Source organism: Chiloscyllium plagiosum, chromosome 6 (assembly GCF_004010195.1).
Source record: "Chiloscyllium plagiosum isolate BGI_BamShark_2017 chromosome 6, ASM401019v2, whole genome shotgun sequence".
Classification (NCBI taxonomy): domain Eukaryota; kingdom Metazoa; phylum Chordata; class Chondrichthyes; order Orectolobiformes; family Hemiscylliidae; genus Chiloscyllium; species Chiloscyllium plagiosum.
This window is the reverse complement of record NC_057715.1, coordinates 86,890,158-86,912,438: the sequence shown is the minus strand read 5'-3', so window position 1 is coordinate 86,912,438 and position 22,281 is coordinate 86,890,158. Positions and strand designations below refer to the sequence as shown.

The window sequence follows — 22,281 nt, the reverse complement described above, 5'->3', positions numbered from 1 at the left end:
TAGTGTTTTCCCAGTCGAATTCATGTTGCTTGTCTTGGTAAGGATCCTTAGTAGCCACACAGGCAGCAACATGAATTCGACTGGGACAAAACTACCATTATCGGGCAAGCCAAACAAAGAACTGCCAGGGAATTCCTAGAAGCATGGCACTCATCCACAAACTCCATCAACAAACACATCGACCTGGACCCAATATACCGGCCACTACAGCGGACAGCTGAAACTGACAACCGGAAGCGGCAGGGACAGGCCACTATAAATGCCGGAGGAAACACCACAGAAGCGCTTCACAGGAGGCTCCCAAGCACTGAGGATGTCACCTAGACAGGGGACGAAACGTTTGCAACAAAAACTTCCAGCTTGGCGAACAGAACCACAGCAAGTTATTCAGAAAGCAGTCAAAAAGGTCCATTTTGGAATGACACTTTGAGGTTAAATACATGTGCACTAATGTGAAAGTGATTTAGTGCTGATTTTTGAATTCATACTTCACACAAGCATTTAAGCATCCAACCATTTCTAACAAAGATTAGTTCAACACTACAGTTTAGTGTTGAGACAAATGCAAATTTGAGGATCATAGAATCACTACAGTGCAGAAAGAGGCTATTTGGCCCATCGGGTTTGTACTGACTCTCCAAAGAGGATTCCCCAGACCCAGATTTCACCCTACCTCTGGAACTCTACATTTACCATCACATCACAGCCTCCACATCCCTGGACACTATAAGCAATTTAGCACCTAACTTAAACATCTTTGGACAGTGGGAAGACTGGAGCACCTGGAGAACGTGTAAAAGTTCACACACAGACGGCTGCTCAAGGCTGGAATGAAACCCAGATCCCTGGTACAAATGAGGCAGCACTGAGCCACCATGCTGCCTAAAAAAGGATAATTTAATGAAGGGGCACTTGGATTTGCACCAGGGATCTCTTAATTCTGCAATCAAATGCTCTATCACTGAATTACACCCACAGTATCATTAAAACAAAAGTCACCTTTTAGTACCTTTCATTTACTTCAAGCTTTGACCTGGTGAGGATGGTATTATCAAAACAGGAAAACATTTTAGTTCTGCTACGATACACTGTTTCATTTAACCTTAAGTTTCAAAACATGTAACCCAGTTATATTTTGGAAATCACAACCAAAGTTTGGAGATCACACCTTTGCAACTGAAATATGTCCATAATTGAGATTGCCAATTTAGAAATGATAATAAGAGTGAGTCACAAAGATGCCCATTGTGAGTAACTGAAAACACAAGCATACTGTAATCTGAGGCTGGTGTTAAATAACATTTTTATCATAAAGTATAAACAAATTTGCTTTTTATCTGACAATAATACAATTGATTTAAGATTTTTTTAAATGAAAACAGTTGACAACAAAATTTGAACAAAGATTCCAGATTGCCTTTTCCCTTGTGCCACAGTCCCCAAACACAAAGTCAGGTAGACAGCTTACAAACCTATTATTTCAGCATAGCATGATGACCCTGATCTAACATTACATTAGTGCCAAAAATGATTGAAGACTGGATTAGGAAAATAGCATGGATCAAAAGCAATGTTCCCTTTAAAGCTCCACACATATCAACCATCATGCAAATGCATTGCTTCCACTTCCAGAAACTGCTGCCACACAAGTCAGAAGTCTGAGTAGCAGCAAGAAAATTCACAGGGAATGCTGGTTAAGGACAACAGCTCACCTAATTTGAAAAATTGCATTTAGTAGGAGTATTGCTTTTAAAACAATTAAAAGCTTGCTTGCAGAAAAAAAATGCAATTATACCACTTGCTGGGATCAGCGATGTTAAACTTTGGTTGCTAGTTCTCAAATTCCACAAGTAAAAGATGGTATTAATCACAATCTTACTTTTATGCAGAATTATTACTTCGCACGTTCATGTTTTATATTTTGTACAAATGGGCACACTGATCAACTGGGTTTAGGTTTGAATAAAAATTAGTTTGATCATTGACATTGCTATGATCCCAGCTGATATTACTACTGGACAAGTCTGACACAGAAATACGGCTTAATAGATCATATTTCTATCTGGGTTGCAGCCAGGTGATCTTTCACAGAAATGCAAGCATGCAATGCTGCAACTTCAATTTCGACAATAATAAACAGAAGCAGCAGCAGCAGCAGTGAAATCTGGAACCCAAAGTCAATGCCACAAACTGCATACAGATTGCCAGAATCTTGGAGCTGCTGCACATACAACTTTGAGAATGTTGCACAAGTTTATGACATGAAGAATAAGCCAAACTTTTACACAAGTTTAAAGATATCGAAACAATTGGTAAAGTACAGCCCTATAAATTGCGACAGCACTCACTGACAGAATTCATTCCCTATCACTTCCATAGGGCTAAATACAAATATGGCTTTAAAACCCCGTCTTGAAAATCTGACAACCCCCTCCCTGAATCAACCTACAAATGAGCTTAGAGTTTGTCGGCATCTAATAATCCTTGCAGAATTTTTATCAAGTACTTCTAGTCTGGAACGTACAAACTTAATTCCGTACACAGAGGTAACCCGTTTTTTATAGTTCAATTCAACTCAATTCAAACAATATCAATTCTTTAGGAGCAACAGTCTTACACATCCAGCTTCACCCAAGGTCTTTGCAAAGACCAAGACCAAAAGGGGGTTTTTCAAGTTGTGGGTATTTTCCTCAAGTCGAAAAAAATTCCAGAACTTTTTATTTGAAGCCAAATGCATTACACTGTTCATTTAGCTCCATCGTAAAAATTCTTCCAATGTAAATAAATTTTCAATAGCTTCCAGAAAAAGAAATCATTATGCCTGTAGAAATACATAAAGTTAATCATTTAAACTTCTTCTTAAACAGACCAAATATGTCATTATTTAAAATCCAAACTCTAAAATAAGTGATAATAGAAAGTCACAGGTGTTACAGCACAAGTGGCGGCCAATCAACCCATCACGTCTGTGTCTTCTCTTCAAATGAGTATCATTACCTGCTGCCAATTCCCCTCATACCCTGCACATTATTTCTATCCAAAGAAGTGTCCAAAGTTCTTTCAAATGTCTCAAATGAAGATGCCTCTACACTTACAGGAAGTGCATTCCACTCGCTATTTAGAATTTTCTTGCTCACATTATAATTGATCCTTTTACAAAATCACATTCTATGTCCTCTCATTCTTGTTCATTCAATAAGCAGGGTATTAATACGTATAAAAATCACACATTTAACATCACGCCATGCAGAAATCCTGATTTTTCCAGTCTTGTAGTACAGGTGTGCTCATCTGTTAATAGGGCATTAAACTGCATTATCATTCAGGTGATGAAACAGTTTGCAGTGAATACATCTGGAATTACTTTTATTTACCCAATTTACCACAAACCAGATGGATACAGGTTATCCCCCAATAGAGATTTCTGTGAAAGTGGTCATATGCAAACTGTACACTAATCCATATGTTGTATGACTCAACTCTTGTTTTAGAAGTATTATATTTGGGAAATGGCAATGTAAAATGGTTAGTTAAAATGAAAAGCTTCAACATTGATGAAGTGTCAAACCACATCAACAGTGTAAAGTTAATGCTGACATAGATGCAAAGGATTGTCAGATATAATCAGGTAAATTTAGCTGCAGACTAAATCAAGACAATGTCAGAAATCAGAATGAAATGTATGTGCCAGACTCCACACATTGTTTGTGTCTGCTTCCATTTTTCTTAGTGACTGAATCCTTAACCCTGAGAAAACAAGTGATCTGTTCTTAACTTTCAGCACTTGATCATTCCATCTCCTAAACAGATCAATGCAGTTTGCTATTGTATTAATTACTGAGAAACTAGCAAAGTACTGAGCTATGGAAACAAGCCTGCCTTAGAATCTTCAAATATTTCAACTTAACATAAATGGAAAAATCTGAAAAAGATTATTATTTTCACACCAAGATGATCAAAGGAGTATGTTCAACATATTAACCTTACCTTAGTTACACTTGTCATTTCTAACTCTTTAGTTAAAGTAGTTATCTACTCACAAATTTTTCTTTGGTTGCGATTGTGGTGTGGTTGCCATTTTTGGTGGCCTTCCTCGTTTCTTCTGTGGCGTTGATTCCATAGATAATGACTCAGTTACATCAGATTCTGGAGTTTCTATTCTATAGTATAGATAATTAAAATATTCAGTGTTAATTTGTTAAATTGCTAAATGTTTTAAAATATTTAATATCTAAAAAGTGTATAATTACTGACATATTTAAATTCAGTCTAGGTTTTGGAGGAATCCTAATACAGAGAAGAATGGAGGATAATTTGCAAGGTTATATTGAAATCATATGAATCAAATAAGTGTAAAATATACAGTTTATACATCTCAATTAAACCCTTTCAGTCCGAAATTAGTTTTGTTTTCTGTAAACACTTGCACAAAATGAATATAGACAACTTTTCAATTCCTAAAATATTGGAATATCCAGCTTCAAATCTATTAAGGGATTAAACTGAAGCAGACCAGTAAAAGTGCAATAAAACATAAGACCATAAGACATAGGAGCGGAAGTAAGGCCATTCGGCCCATCGAGTCCACTCCGCCATTCAATCATGGCTGATGGGCATTTCAACTCCACTTACCCACATTCTCCCCGTAGCCCTTAATTCCTTGTGACATCAAGAATTTATCAATTTCTGCCTTGAAGACATTTAGCATCCCAGCCTCCACTGCACTCTGCGGCAATGAATTCCACAGGCCCACCACTCTCTGGCTGAAGAAATGTCTCCGCATTTCTGTTCTGAATTTACCCCCTCTAATTCTAAGGCTGTGTCCACGGGTCCTAGTCTCCTCGCCTAAGGGAAACAATTTCCTAGCGTCCACCCTCTCCAAGCCATGTATTATCTTGTAAGTTTTTATTAGATCTCCCCTTAATCTTCTAAACTCCAATGAATTCAATCTCCGGATCGTCAGCCGTTCCTCATGTTAGACCTACCATTCCAGGGATCATCCGTGTGAATCTCCGCTGAACACGCTCCAGTGCCAGTATGTCTTTCTTGAGGTGTGGGGACCAAAACTGGACACAGTACTCCAAATGGGGCCTAACCAGAGCTTTATAAAGTCTCAGTAGCACAACAGTGCTTTTATATTCCAACCCTCTTGAGATAATTGACAACATTGCATTCGCTTTCTTAATCACGGACTCAACCTGCATGTTTACCTTTAGAGAATCCTCAACTAGCACTCCCAGATCCCTTTGTACTTTGGCTTTACGAATTTTCTCACCGTTTAGAAAGTAGTCCATGCTTGTATTCTTTTTTCCAAAGTGCAAGATCTCGCATTTGCTCACATTGAATTCCAGCCATTTCCTGGACCACTCCTCCAAACTGTCGAGATCCTTCTGCAGCCTCCCCACTTCCTCAGTCCTACCTGCCTGTCCCCTTAACTTTGTATTATCGGCAAACTTTGCTAGAATGCCCCCAGTCCCTTCATCCAGATCATTAATATATAATGTGATTAATATATAATGTAATTAATATATAACATGACTGATAGTTGAAAATTATCAGAACACTAATTACAGAAAAATTCCATAAGCAATACAAAAGTAACCTACTGGCTAGCTATATTCTCTTAGTCAAATATCCTCTAAAACTTAAGAGCATATTGGACAAAGTTTAGGACAGAATAGGTTGCACCAACAAACCTTTGTTATAAAGTTACTGCACACTTTAGTTCATGCTTTCATACAACTGTGGTATTTTATTATTGAACATTAAGTTTAAGAGGGATATTTTATTAAAATAATAAGCTGATGAATCACAAGACTCCTAAATTTCTATAAACGGGAATGAACATTCTCTAACAGTTGTCAAGTTAAAGGGTAGGATTTTCATGCCTCTGTCCATGCTAAAAAGGGGACAGGTTGACAAATTATTTGAAGGATGGGATTTAATTCAATATTTACAATCCCATTCCTACCATCGGCAGGCTTCAGTGGCATTGAGCAAGGGAGCAGGCAGCAAGCCCATGTGCAGTCCCATTATTCAGTCCCGCCAATTTGGCACATGCAAGCTCAGGATCACGAACCATGGGAGAACCCTTGTTTAGAGTCAGAACCATTTGACAGACAGGAGCCAAAAGATGTTGCCTGCTTCACCTATCAATTAAGTAATGCATAAGAAATTAAATGTTTTTAATGCAAGGAGTGCTGGGTGAAATGAACAAATGTTTTACTTCTATCTTCAATGTAGAGGATACAAAAACATTCCAGTAAACCTGTAAAACAGGAAGTCAAAAGGAGGGAGGAACCTCATGAGTTTACAATCACAATGGAAGTGATGGAGCTTATGATGAAGCTGCAGGCTGTTAAGCTCCCAATCCTGATGGGACTTCTTTCTAGAGTCTTAAAAGAGGAGGCTAACGAGGTAATGGATGCATCTGTTAATCTTGCAAAATTTCTTTGATTCAGAAAAGATTCCATCAGCAAGTAGGAAACGTAATGCCTCTACTCATGAAATGAAGGCAGAAAACAGGAAACTACAGTCCAGATTGACATTTGTTGCGAAGACAGCATGAGAATCAATCATTAACAAGGTTATAGCTGCACAATTAGAAGATAGATCAAGGTAATCAAGAAAAGTCAGAATGCTTTTGAGAAAGAAAAATCAAATTTAAACACTTTGAGACTTTGCAGAAAGAGAAAGATGGTTTGGATAAAGGACAGTCTTTAAACATAGATTTCCAGAAAGTGCCACTTCAAAAGTACAGGGGATTCTCGATTATCCGAATACCAATTATCCGAAAATCGGATTATTTGAAGGAGATCTTAAGGTCCCGATAGAAACATTACACCAAAGACATGTTTCCAACAGTGATTGCGTCTTTCGTTTACAGTGATTAAACAGGCACCATCTCCAAATGACTGACCTCCCGCCCTCTCTCCCCCCACTCTTTCCCAGAGTGTGTACCCTCGGGGTGTACCCTAATCATCCCCCCCACCTCCACTTCCCAGGAATAATCTCTCCAGCATTGTCCTGTGCAGGGCAAACGTGGAACCTGTCAAAATGTTGCAGTAAAAAATTGTGTGTGTGGTTGTGGCTTTGAGTGAGTGCTATTTGGATACTTACCCCACAAAGACAGCAGCAGTCTTGTTGTTGGTGCGCAGTCTGGATGCCCTGGAGAGGGGGGGCGGGGATGGACGGAGGTGGGGTTGGACTGGGTTGGACAGGGTTCTGGGGGTGGGAGGAGGGCGGGGTCTCACGCGCTATGTGCTGCTTCAGTCTCCTGAACAGGGAGCAGACTTTAAAAATTCAGAGTCCCAGAGGAAAGGCATTTAATCGATTTTCCATATAATCGATTATTCGAACGAAATAGTGCCTGCCCATCTTGTTCGGATAATCGAGTTTCCACTGTATTTGTAGAAAAAAGCTTATGGTGTCGGACATAATATATTAGTATGGAAAGAAGATTGGCAGAAAGCAGTATGCATAAATAGGTCTTTGCTCAATTGCCAAGATGTGATGAATGGAGCTGGCAGAATGGAGCTGGTACTGGGACCTCAACTTTTCACAATTTGCATCAATGAGTTGGACGAAGTGAGCAAAGGCATGGCTGCTAAGTTCTCAAATGATACAAAAAGATAAGAGGGAAAGTGTTGTGAAGAAGGCCCAAGAAATTTGCAGATGGATATAGATAGAGTGAGCAAATGAGCAAAAATCTGGTAGATAGAGAATGATGTGGTAAAATATGAAGTTGGTCACTTTGTCAGGAAGATTTAAAAAAGCAATATTATTTAAACTTAGAATAACTACTGGAGTCTAACAATGCAGAGAGATTTAGGTGCTGTAGTGCAGGAGTGACAAAGCATTAGGTACAGCATGTCATCAAAATGGCTGGTGGAATGCTATCCTATATTACAAGAGTTAGTGAACACAGAAGGAAGGATTGCTATGTTTCAGTTTTACTGGACATTGGTGAAATCACATCTCCAATAAAGGTGTACTGTTTTGGCCTTATTTAAAGATAGCATGCAAATGTGTTGGGGATGCTTCAGAGGAGGTTCATAACATTGATACTTAGAATAAGTAGTCATAATTTGGAGATGCCAGTGTTGGACTGGGGTGTACAAAATTAAAAATAACAACATCAGGTTATAGTCCAACAGGTTTAATTGGAAGCACACTAGCTTTTGGCGCATTGCTTCTTCATCAGGTGATAGTGGAGGGCTCAATCCTAACACACAGAATTTATAGGAAAGGTTTATTGTATGATGTGACTGAAATTATACATTGAAAAATTAATTGTCTGTTGAGTCTTTTATCTGCCTGAATATCATGATAGTTTCAATTCTTTCATGTGCAAATCACAAAACCATTTTTTTTTTTTAAAAAGGTTGCTTTCTCAGGTTAACTGTTAACAATGGGTGATAGCTAGACAATATGTTGAAGGCATTAGCCCTCTGTGTTCTCTGTCTATGCCATGATGTTTAGATTGATTCTAATCCAAAAAGTGAGATAACGGGGTTTTACATAAATTCATGCAGGTTGTGAGCTCAGAGTTTTACATGAATAACTATCACCTGATGAAAGAGCAACGCTCCAAAAGCTAGTGCGCTTCCAATTAAACCTTTTGGACTGTAACCTGGTGTTGTGTGACTTTTAACTTTGTACACACCAGTCCAACACCGGCATCTCCAAATCATGACTTTTTAAAAAAAGATTTTGTGATTTACACATGAAAGAAGTGAAACTATCATGGTATTCAAACAGATGAAAGACTCAATAGATAATCAATTTTTCAATGTATAATTTCAGTCACATCACACTGTAAATTTTTGCTATAGATTCTGTGTTAGGATTGAGTCCTCCACTATCACCTGATGAAGGAGCGACGTGCCGAAAGCTAGTGTTTCCAATTAAACCTGTTGGACTATAACCTGGTGTTGTGTGTTTTTAAACACAATCAGTAGGTCATCTTAGGAGGAAGGATTAGAGGGCAGACTTGTGTCCACTGGTGTTACAAAACATGAAAGGTGATTCGATTGATGTGTATAAAGATCCTGAATGATCTTGACCAGGACTTGGAAAGGGTGTTTTCTCTCATGGTGAGTCCAGAATTGGGGCATCATTTTAAAATTAGACATCATTCTTTTGGACAGAGAAGAGACTTTTCTTCTCCCCACTCAAAACAAAGTCCTGTGATTTCAGAACCATTTACCTCAAAGTAAGGTAAGCGGGGTCAAGAACAATTTCAAGGCTTGAGTAGGGCTTTTTATGAAAGGGAACCAAAGGTTAGAAATGTGGAATTTGAAATATAACCAGATGAGTCATGATCTTACCGAATGGCAGAACTGCTTTGGGGTGGGGGGGGGGGGGGGGGGTAGCAAATGGTCTACTTCTGCTTTTATTTCACATGTTTGTATGATAGGCCTTTGTCTTTAAAGGGAAATCATCATTGTGAAAGTGCAAAAAATCTTAAAATGGATTGGAGTACATTATCCACTAAATAATGTACTCTCCTGCTCTGTACAACATTGGTATTTATATAAATGTCAATTGACCCTTCTAATTAAATAAGTTCATTGAAATGGCAGTTCAAACATTGGTTTTATTGTATCAACAGATGGTTGATATTCTTTCATGACTTCAAACACTTTAGCCTTTTTAATCTGGAAATCTCATCGACAGGAATGGAAAATTATTTAGAATGCTATTTTGGATATTTTCTAACTTCAATTCAAGAGATAAAAAATACAAAATATTTTGCATCCTATTCAAACACAAGAACCATCATTAATAAAATTGGCAGTTACAGCTACATATCTCAATTATGAACTATGCTCTTAGCAACACAAATGTAGTTCAAATTGAGGATTGGCTTGAATTCCACTTAGTCATTTAGGAAGGGCATAGCAAGCTGGGGGAGTGGAGGAAGATGGGAGCTAGAATGGACCATCTTTGTTTGAACAGAATCAAACATAGAAATTGAAGACGAAACTGCAGTTTATTTCTAAAAGTGTAGTTGAACCCTTAAAGCTTCCCCGATGTAGTTTTAGAGAGCGTATTATGAACTTTTAATGCAGACAAATCTTTTTAACAGCGGATGACCAGAAGCTGTGGAAGAGGAAATAGTTTGTGATGCATATACAAAAGTGACTAAAATTCATACAATATACAAAAAAGTAAATCAAAAAAGGCAAAAAGATTGTTGGTCTACATCACAAAAGATTTGGAGATCAAAGCAAGGATGGATGTTTCAGTGGCTCAGAGGCTATCTGGTGTGCTACATTAGCTTTGGAACTATAACTTTAAATGATATACTGCTCTTGAGAGAATGTAGTGCAGACTATTTGGAATTGTACAGCAAGGCTCAGAGTAAAGCCTTGCACAAACTTAGCTTCTAGTTTGTTTAGTTTACTGAGACTAAGGTGTTTATAGTGGTAGAGATCCAATAGCTCGATGAACGATAGGACACAAACTTATAATTAGAGCTAGACTTTAAAAATGTAACATCAGGAAATACTTCACAGCAAGGTTAATGCTATTCCAATGACAGTTGTATAAATCACAATAACAGGACAAAAGAGAGATCACTAAGAAAGCCAATTAAATGAAGGTAGTGATGCATTTCAAATCATCCAGATGTAGAAAACTAGATGTACGAGAGACACTGATGCAAATGAGATTATTTGTCAAAGTATTTGTTAAATTTGAACACAAGTTGTAAGGTGCAAGAGTTTAGAACATGGCTTCCCAAACTGCAGATGAGACACCAATTGTCAACTTGAGTTACATTTGTGTGGCTAGCAGCATAGCTTCTAACTGAGGTTTGCAGCTGTAACTGCCAATTTTAATAATAATGCTTCTGGCGTTTGAATAGGATGCAAAATATTGTGTCATTTTCTTTCTCCAATAGTGTAGAAAGAAAAAGATTAATGATAAAAGGGATAATTGGCCCAGGCGAAACAAGACTGCAAATGTTACAAAGAATAGAAGTTGGGTTATGAGCCAAAATTCTAGGGTTGAGTGCTCCATGACAACAATAGCTACTGTAAGGACCTAACCAAATGCAAAGAGATATGTGGCCCCTTTAAATCCTCACAGCTTTTTAATAGTGGATGTAGCCTAAGTGACTGATCCTCAAGGCCTGACTGCCATCTATAGTAAGCTGTTTTCTCTCCACCTCCACCCATTCCTCACCCTCCTAACACTACAATCGGGTTCCCCTTGGCCTCACCTACCACTCCAAGTCTTTGCATTCAATGCACCATCCTACACACATCTGACACTATGACCATCCCAAACTGTCCAATTTTTCAAAAGGTAGCCCTTCCACCCCAGGAATCTCTGAACTCCTGGGGCCCAAAACTGTGAAAAAAATACTCTCGATGAGGTCTATCAATGACCTGTACAATTATAGTAAATATCATTTTTATAATAATTTCCTCTTACAATAAACAAGCACAATTCATCTAGCTTCCTGAATAACATTCTTTACCCATATGCTAATGCTCTGATTTCCAGTACCAGGCTAGCCAGATCCCTTTACACTATAGAATTTTAAAAATTTTCTCCATTATATATCTGCTCTTCTATTCTTCCTACTAAAGTAGACAAGTTCACATTTTCTTACAATGAACTCAATCTGCCAAATCTTAAAGCCACTCACATACCTTTCTGTACCCCTTGCAGACTCAAGTTCTGTTCACAACATGCTTTCCAAACCACTTTCATTATCAGCAAATTTCAGAACCATACAACTCAGCCCTTTAATCCACATCACTAATCTAGATTGTAAATAGTTAAGGCTCCAGCATGGATCACTGTGGCACTCCAGTAATTACAGCTGGCAATATGAAGATAACTCATTTACTGCTAGTTTCGGTTTCCTGTTAATCAACCAATTCTCTATCCATTTTAAAATGTTACCTCCTACACCATTAGATCTTAGTTGTGTGGCAATATTTAATGTAGCATCTTAGCAAATATCTTTTGAAAATTCAAGTACAGGCAGTTCTCCTACAACACATCTTTATTAAACATGATTTGTCTGCGATGTGATTTTTGGTTGCTGACCTTTTTTCTAATAGTAAACTCTCGTTCACGGGGCTATGCGATTATCATCCTCAGCACTAGGTGTCACAGCGCATGGAGGACTGGACTCCGCATTGGCATGACATCATCAGTTGGCTTGTACACTTTCTCATGAAAAACTTCATGATAGGTTTGTGCTGGTGGACTTGGAAAAACAGCGATGAAAATGTCTCTACAGCCTGAGACCAAGATGCTGGGAGCAATTTGTTAATTTAATTTAATGAGTTGAGATAAGATAGAAATTTCACTGGAATTCACTAACAGTAAAAGAACAGTATTGAGAAGCAGTTTAAAACTTGGCTTTGTTGTTTGTATCAAGAGCATTTTTCTCTTTTTGTTTAAAAAGAGTTTAGATGTTAAAGAATATCTGCAGACTCCTGTGAATTAGTTTGAGTGACTAATCACTATGGTAATCAAATGCAGGGGCGTGGCCATGGTCAGTCAGCTGTTGAGGGTGGTCAGAGTCAGGAAACTCTGCACATAGTGGTGAGGTAGAGAAAGGTGGGTAGCACACTTACTTTTGGTGCATGTGTAGAGATGTCCTGAGGGGGTGAGTGGGCTGTGCAGAAGAGATACAAGTTTAGCCAGGGTTAGATATTAGCGAGGTTAAGTGAGTGCAGAAGACGTTGCAGGAAATAGTGGATATAGTTGTAAAGATTGAGTGAGGTATCAATGAGAAGATGGTGGCACTTTCACTGGCAGAGTAGAGATGGTCACTGATCATCTTCCTACATTCTGAGCATTTGTTCAGATGCTTGATACTGCACCGACCTGGATGGTAACCCTGGTCCAGGTTGGCAAGGTTCCAGTAGAATGGCGTCCTCTGTTGACGTGGGAGAAAAGGATGTCATACCTCTGTATCACCTCATCTGAAATATCTCCTTGTCCATGCCCACAGAGGCACCATTTTCCATTGTCTGCCACATTCAGGGCCAATGTCAGCTCTGGACTGACCGCTTTTATATAGGTGCGCAATATCCTTTTAAAACTGGTGCTGCACCACGGATAAAGATTCAGCACTTGATCTGACAAGGCAGATTTCATTCTGGGACCTTACCACTGGATAGGATTGGAAGACTGGCTAGAATGGAGTGCAGCCAGATGCCAATTGAGAGCAATCAGTTGAAGATTCTGATGAATTGCACTATACAGTAGGAGAAAGTGAGGACTGCAGATGCTGGAGATCAGAGCTGAAAATGTGTTGCTGGAAAAGCACAGCAGGTCAGGCAGCATCCAAGGAACAGGAGAATCAACGTTTCGGGCATAAGCCATTCCTGAAGAAGGGCTTATGCCCGAAATGTTGACTCTCCTGTTCCTTGGATGCTGCCTGACCTGCTGCACTTTTCCAGCAACACATTTTCTGCACTATAGAGTACCATACAACAGGTCAACATTTATTTAGACTGTGCTATCATTTGTATTAAGCTTACTAGTATTTTTGGTGGTTTGCTCCTCACCCTGCTTTTCCCATAGGCCCCATTATTTCTATTGCACGATTTTCTATAATATGATGTCACATGCGAACGTAACTATGTCATTACAGGTGAACTACCTGTATATTACACAGGTAGATTCCACTTTATCCATGTTGTTTGTTACTTCCTGAAAAAACTCTAATACTTTTCTCTTTGATAAAATCAGCATCCCAAATTGCATCAGATTCATATTTAAAGAGGAACGCAATGCTAACATCATTTACAAGATATCATGCAAGAAGTGTAAAAAACACTACATCGGACAAACAAGCAGGAAACTTGCCACCAGTATATTTGAACAGCAACTACCCACCAAAAGACAGGACCCACTATCACTAGTTTCCATACATACTGACAAAGAAGGACACCACTTTGACTGGGACAACACAGGCATCAGAGGACAAGCAAAACAAAGACAAGCACGAGAATTCCTAGAGGCATGGCATTCTAACTGGAACTCCATCAATAAACACATTGATTTAGACCCTATCTACCTTCCCTTAAAAACAACCCAGAAATAACATCATGCACCTTAAGAAACCAAGACCTATAAACAAAGAGGTGGGACATATCTCACTGATGTTAGTCATTGTGATGAAACATCTGAAAAAAAAAACCCTTCCAGATAACTTACATACATATCAACCTGAGGTACAAATCTTCTGAAAAAAATCGCTAGCAATGTTAACTTTAAAGAAGCTGCTAGACCTGGGTTTCTCTAGTATCTTCTATTTTTTTTTCTATTTCTAAAGGACTGCTCTCTTCCAGCCTATAAAACTAATTCTTACATTGGCCTTCAAGTGTGACCCAAGCTTCGAGTCACCTATCATTTCAGTTCTCCTCCCCATTCTGACCTCTATTGTTTGACCTTCTCCAGTGAAGCTCAAATGAATGAGGCAGAGCAACTCATCTTTCAGTTAGACACCATCTTCCAGGGTCAACATAGGCATTCGACAATTTTCAGGTTATAACCTCTGTCCCCAATTTATTTGAATAACTACTGTTAATAAATCAATTTATTATTGCTTAATAAATCTCCGCTTGATGCAACTTCTTTCTTTTACTTATTACACTGCCATCTTGTTTTGCCTGGACCATTCTCCCTTTTGTCATTTAATCTCTTTCTTTCTTTCTAGACTATCAAAGACATTCTCTTCTGTTCCTTCTCCCATCCAGTCTGCCTTACAATCTGTCACTATAATTGATTAACATTTCTTACATCTCTGGTCTTTTACAGTCCAAATGCTGTAACAAACGTAAAATGTTCAATGTGCTATTCCCCTCCAGATGCTGACCTTGAAGTTTATTCCTGGGAAACAGGTGTCACTGACTGATCAGAATTTATTGTCTGTCCCTAATTACCCTCGAAACAATAGTTGTGAACTGTTTTCTTGAACCGTTGTTGTAGACAAATCCACAATACCCTTAGGGAGGGTGTTCCAGAATTTTGGCCTGGTGACAGTGAAGGATCAGCAATAAATTTCCAAGTCTGGATGGTGAATGACGGAGGGGAACTGGCAGGTGATGATGTTCCTATATATCTGCTACCCTTGTCCTTCTAGATGGAAGTGGTCATGCGTTTGGAAGATGCTATCTAAAGAATCTTTGATGAATTTTTTTCAGTGCATCTTGGAGATAGTATACACTGCTGCCACTGAGTGTTGGGTGAGGGAGGGAATGGATGCTTGTTCCAATCAAATGTGCTGCTTTGTCCTGGATGGTGTTGGCACTGCATCCATCCAAGCACATGGGGAGGTATTTCATTACACACCTAACTTATACCTTGTAGATGGTGGGCAGGCTTTAGGGCATCGGGTGGCGAGTTACATGCTGCAGTATTCCTAACTTCTTACCTGCACTTGCAGCCACTGTTTATGTGACAAGTCCAATTGAGTTTCTGGCCAATGGTAACTCCAAGGGTATTGATAATGGGGAATTCAATGATGGTACGCTGATGAACATCAAGGGGCAGTTGTTAGATGGTCTCTTATTCGAGGTGGTCCTTGACTGTGGCACATGTTACTTGTGTTACATGCCACTTGTCAGTCCAAGCCTGGACATTGTCCAGACGTTGTTGCATTTAAACTGCTTTAGTATCTGAGGAGTTGCGAATGGTGCTGAACATTGTACAAACATCACTTTTTGACTTTATACGTTAACACTAATGATCTAGATGAAGGAAATGAGGGCATTCTAGCTATGTTTACAGACGATACAAAAGATAGGTCGAGTGACAGTAGTACTGAGAAGAAGGGGAGGCTGCAGAAGGATTTGGACAGGTAAGGAGCGTGGGCAAAGTAGTGGCAGATGGAGTACAATGTGGGAAAGTATGAGGTTATGCATTTTGGTGGAAAGAATACAGGCATGGACTCTCTTCTAAATGGAGAGAAAATTCAGAAATCTGAAGTGACTTGGAAGTTCTAGTCCAGGATTCTCTAGATGTAAACGTACAGATTGAGTCAGTACTTAGGAAGGCAATGCAATGATGGTATTTATGTTGAGAGGACTTGAATATAAAAGCAAGGATGTACTGCAAAGGCTCTGGTCAGACCACATTTGGAGTACTGTGCACAGTTTTGGGCCCCATATCTCAGGAAGGATATACTGGCCCAGGCTGTGTTCAGAGGAGGTTCACAAGAATGGTCCCAGGTATGAAAAGCTTAATATGAGGAATGTTTGAGGTCTCTGGGTCTATACTTGATGGGGTTTAAAAGCGTGAGAGGAGAATCTAATAGAAACTTGCATAATACTGAATGGCCTGAACAGAGTTGATGCTGGGAAGATGGTTCCATTGGTAGGAGAAAGAGTAGGATCAGAGTGCATAGTCTCAAAGTATGCCTTTTACAACGGTGATAAGGAGAAACATTTTCAGCCAGAGAGTGGTGAATCTATGAAATTCACCCCACAGAAGGTCATTGAATATATTCAAAGACAAAGACAGAGATAGATAGGTTCTTGAGCATCAAGGGCTATGGGGAGAAAGCAAGAGAATGGGGTTGAGGAACTTATCAGCTGTGATTGAATGGAGGAGCAGACTCGAAGGGGTGAATGGCCTAATTTCTGCTCCTATGCCTTACAGTCTTTTCAGTGAAGATCCCCACTTCTGATCTTATAACGGAGGAAAGGTTATTGGTGAAACAGCTGAAGATGTCAGAGCCTCAGGCAGTACCCCGAGGCACTTTGGCAGAGTTGTCCTTGAGATGAGATGACTGATCTCAAACGGCCACAACTATCTTCCTATGCATCAGATAAGACTCCAACCAGAATGTTTGCCCCTGATACTCATTCATTGCAGTTTTGCTAGGGCTCTTTGATACCCACTTGGTCAAATGCAGCCTTGGTGTTAAGGGCTGTCAATCTCACCTCTGAAATTCAGCTATTCCATCCATGTTTGAACCAAGGCTGTAATGAAATTAGGAGCAAATGGCTCTGATGGAATACAAACTGGGCATCATTGATCAGGTTATTGCTGAGCAGGTGTTGCTTGACAGCACTGTTGATGACACCTCCATACTACTTTACTGATGACAAACAGCAGACTGATTTTATGTACAGGACATACCTGGACAATTTTCCACATTGTTGAGTAGATGCCAGTGTTGTAACTGTATTGGAAGAGATTGATTAGGGGAGCAGCAAGTTCTGGAGCATAAGTCTTCACCATTATTGCCAGAATGCTGTCAGGACTCAGTCTTTGCATTATTCAGTGACTCCAACTGTTTTGTGGCATCACGTGGAGTGAATCGAATTGGTTGTAAAGTCTGACAGCTGTGATGCTAGGAACCACTGGAGGAGGCAGAGATGGATCATTCACTTGGCACTTCTGGCTGAAGATTGTTGCGAATGCTTCAGCCTTATCTTTTGCACTGACGTGTTGGATTCTTCCATCATTGAAATGAGAATATTTGTGCAGTCTCCTCCTCCAGTGAGTTGTTTAATTGTCTATCACCATGTACAACTGAATGGAACCAGACTGCAGAACACAGACCTTTTCTTTTACTTCTTATTTCAAATTTACAGCATTGACAGCATTGGTATCAGTTTGTTAAATTGCCTAGGAAGCTTCATAAATTTCTCATCTTACCATTTGAAGCCATCCACTATCTCCAAAATTTCATTACTGGCTCTCTGCAATAACTATTATTTTACAGAAGTGCTGAGTATACTAGCTGTCATTTATGCTCTAAAAGTCTGGTGTTAGCTAAGTCAATGATTATTCAGTCAAAATCAATACTGTCTATTCACATTTTTTCATTTAAAGACATCAAGTTATAGTGATTGTTAAAACGATGAGAGTTTGCAGTTGGAGAATTTGATTTTCCTCGATTGTAAAGTGACATTGCCAACCTGTTCAGTGTACTGCAACTTTGCAAAGATGATCAAGTTTCTGGTAGTTATTTTTGCCGGCTTCATATTATTTTATGCTTTTCCTCTTGGAGATTGCAACAATAGCTGAACAACAGTTTGGACAACAAATTATTCATTCTAACCAGCATTTATAAGGAATGTTATTTAACTATCTCTTGAATTATTTTTAGAATAATTTTTACATATGCCCATTTGGTGTCACCCAATCAATACAAGCACCAAGGCAACTCTGTATCGTACCAAGGGGTTAGGAGCTATATTACAGGAAGCTATTTAGACTTGAGTCACAAGCAGCCCACTTACACTGGAAACACAAAATTTAATTATACACCTCAACTTTTATCTCTAGATGTTTCCAGAACATATTTTCCAAATCAACCAATTGAGAAAAGTATTTCCCCAAAGCAAATTCTTACTTGGGGACTACATGAATACCTTTAATGTTTATTCCATATAAATCAATTATATTTACTTCACTAATCTTGAATATCTGATAAGTCTTATGTGGTAATAAATATAATCTTAAATTCTAAGCATTAGTCTATTAGTTTTATAAAATTAAGTACCAACCTTTGTGATTTTTTAGGGGCTCTTGGTTGTCTGGTTCTTTTTTGCTTTTGTTCCTGATTTTCATTATCACCATCACCATCTTCCCCTTCAACTGCTATTGTTCTCTTTTTATTTCTTTTGCCTCCTTTTCCTTGCGTCTCTCCCTTAGGGACTTCTTCATTTGTAGCTTTTGGCGGACGCCCTCTTTTTGTTTTCTTTGGTGGACTATTTTGTTCATCTTCGTTCTCCAAGAGATCATCTTTTGATCTTTTCTCTTCTGGCCATTGCTGTTCATCTGAATCAGAAGTGTGTGCAGCTCTTTTTCTACCTCGTTGACCTGTTTTTGCAGGTTTCACTTGATCTAGAAGTTCTACACTTGACCGATCCTCTTGATCTAATGAAAGTACAGAGGCTGCTTTCTTCCGTCCTCTTGGTTTATCACTTTCTGACTGCAAATAAAAGTTGATTATCATTGGCTTGTGGGTTGATAGTGAAAGCACACATTACACGTATCTGTGATAAAGCAAAGAACAAAATAGAAACAAACTATTCCTAGCAATTAATTGAAATATTGGCAACTATCTTCCAAAAGCAGTAATCACTGTTGAACAACATTTTTTATTCCACGTTTACCCCACCCCCCCACAAATTCTGACCAACGTTGGATGCTGGAGGCCTCAACAATGCACTGCATATCTTCATTTGAGCTGAATCCTTCCAGTGCAGGACGGTACAGGAAAGCCAACCCATGTTCCTTTTATAAAGCAGTCAATATAATCTGATAAATTCAATCATCAGTACACTGAACAGCTGTGGGATATTTAAACAGCTTTTCAGTGTTAATAAATAAGTCAGGTAATTAGGCACAGAATGGAGCAGTTAATGAGGTGGCAAGTCAGATTTTGGGGTGACAAGGATGGGGAAAGAAGCATTGCTGTTTTGAATCAAAGCTGGATAGGCAAGGGCTATCATGCAGTTTTGAGCCAATCCCTCAGACTTCTTGGTGAATAGTTCAGGTAAATGAATGACAACCTTCTGAAGACTCCAACTCCAAGTTAGGAATGTTCCCACAGAATCCAGAGCTGGGTTATTGGCCATTGGAAACTTAAAACTTCCTTGGCAATTACCATGTAGTCAGTGAGTCAGAACTTTGAAGAAGTAAATTTTCCAGCATTTTTCACGATCTTTGATTATCCGGAGACTGAAATAAATAATGAAGTTATAATGTCTTGAGCTCCATTTGTTGAGCAGACTGTGAATTACGATGGTGCAAAGCAGTTGACTGACAGAAGGAATCCAAAAAATGATTATTCCGTAGAAATAATTGCAACACAGAACTACATTTGGATCGGACACCAGTCTCTTCCAGAGCTTCGAAATCAGTTATGATTACAATATTGTCATTCAGATAATCATTATTATGCTTTTCAAAGCAAACCACCTTCCTCTCCACTAGCACTGTGCGAAGGAATTAGAACATAAACACAATATGATACAGAATATTGTTTCTCTTAGACACCGATTTGGATAAGCTCTCCACAGATTAAGTTCAGCTCAAGTAAGTTACAGGGTCCACCAAATGAATGTAATAGGAGCAAGGTGTCAATTTGGCCCCTTGATAAAAACCTATGTAGCATTGCAAGAAATAAAACAATACCAATAATTGACTCTATAACGTCTCTTGAAGACACAACTAGACATACCCTCAGATGGTCTGGGTCTTCCCTCTTATCCATTTTCTTTGTGGGGAGAGGTGGATTCTTCATTACTGTGATATCCTCATTTTCGCTGTGATCAATCTCAGAACTATCGAGCCTTCATTAAATAATTTACAAATTGAGTAATCAAACACAGCTAACATGATTAATCCAGTTCTTGATTTATTTCCTTGCAAACAAATTCTAAAACATTTCCTCACAAACAGAAGTAAACAAAGTGACACATTTTCAAACAATGTCCACTTTATCATTAAAAATGCAAGAAGTTGTGACAATTGGCTTGAAATTACTTCTTTTAAACATAATGTAAACTTTAGGGAAAATTATACTGTGAAAAATAACAAAGATAAGCAATAACTGAAATTATATTCCTGTGAAATAAAAATGAATTTATACAAATTTATTTAAATGATGCTTCCAGATTGTACCATTTTCCAGATTCAATAATTGTTCCCGGTATAAAGGAGGTACAGTTATTATTGCTGCTGCCACTATAAAACTTATTATATCTCCTTCTGAGCTTGAAAGTCATTTTTGGAAATATGCAAAAAATGTAACAATTGTCTGTTTTGAATGGGTGAACTCCAGACACATCTGTTGGGATATCATGCTTGATAAATACACCGGAATTTAGAGGAGGATGTAACAAGTAGAACTGCTAAGGGGAGGCCAGTCAATATTGTTTACTTGGACTTTCAGGAAGCTTTCAATAACGTCCCACTAACAGATTACCATGTAAAATTGAATTGCATGTGATTGGGGGTGGGGGTATTGAAATGGATAGAGAACTGGCTGGCAGACACAGTAGGAATAAATACATCTTTTTACAATGGGCTAGGTAGTGACAAGCGAGGTATCACAGACACCAGTGCTTGAACCCCAGCTATTCACAATATAAAATCATTAAAATGAGGGAATTAAATGTAAAATCTCCAGGTTTGCAGATGATATTGAGCTAGGTGAGGGGTGAACGATGATGAGGATTCAGTAATGCTTCAGCTTGATTTGAACAAGTTGAATGAGTGGGTAAATGTGCAGCAGGTGAAGTTTAAAAATCGAAAAATGTGAGATTATCCAGTTTGGTAGAAAAAACAGGAAGGCAATTATTACTTGAGTGGGGATAGATTGGGAAAAGGGGAGCTGCAACAGGATCTGGATGACATTGTACACCAGTAGCTGAAACTCAGCGTGCAGGTACAACAGGAGGTGATGAAAGGAAATGCTAGGTTGGCCTTCATAGAAAAAAAGATTTGAGTACAGAAAAACATGTCTTGCTGCAACTGTCATAGAATCCCTACAGTGCAGAAAGAGGTCAATTAGCCTATTAAGTCTGTAATGACCCTGAAGAGCAAGCCCCCTCCCTTCATAACCCTATATTTACCATGGTGAATCCACCTAACCCACACACCTCGAGGTACTACGGGGCAATATAGCACAAGGCCGAAGGGGACACAGACATGGGGAGAATGTGCAAACTCCACAATCACCCAAGGCTGGAATCGAACTTGGCTCCCTGGTGCTCTGAGGCAGCAATGCTAACTACTCACCCAGTCACTCTGCTGCCCACGTAATTGTAAAGAGTGTTATAAATACAAAGTAATTGTAAATTGTGAAACCACACCTTGAGTACTGTGTACAGATTTGGTCTCCTGTACCTTAGGAAGGATGTTCTGGTTATGGAGGGAAACAAAGGCTTACCAGACTGATGCCCTGGGTTGCAGGACTGAGGTATGAAGATATTCTGGATTGGTTAAGACTATATTCACTGTGGTTTAGAAGAACAGTTTCTAGGTTTGGGGATGATTGGTGCTGGGGAGGCAAAATCATATAAAATTCTAACAGGATGACACAGAAGAAATGCACAAAGGATGTTTCTGGTGACCAGGGAGTCCAGAACCAGTGGTCACCATCTAAGGATAGGCCATTTTGAACTGACATGAACAGAAATTTCTTCAAAGTGGCGAGCTGTGGAATTCTCTGTCACAGAAAACAGTTGAGGCAAAAAACCATGAATCTTATCGAGGAGGAGTTGGATACAGTCCTTGGTACTAAAGGGATCAAATTTTATGGAGAGAAAACAGAAGCAG

At 39.0% G+C, this 22,281-nt stretch overlaps 1 protein-coding gene across 1 annotated transcript in view; it reads right to left on the bottom strand.

Annotated features, from left to right (window-relative positions):
• The window catches only part of LOC122551064 (sister chromatid cohesion protein PDS5 homolog B-like), a 200,162-nt gene that overhangs the window by 3,652 nt on the left and 174,229 nt on the right, over positions 1-22,281 (bottom strand). Inside the window, exons 25-27 of the mRNA XM_043692706.1 lie at positions 20,180-20,291; positions 18,498-18,925; positions 4,041-4,160 (exon numbers count right to left, since the gene is read on the bottom strand). Of these exons, the coding sequence (XP_043548641.1) occupies positions 4,041-4,160; positions 18,498-18,925; positions 20,180-20,291 (660 nt within the window). The remainder of the gene's footprint in view (positions 1-4,040; positions 4,161-18,497; positions 18,926-20,179; positions 20,292-22,281) is intronic.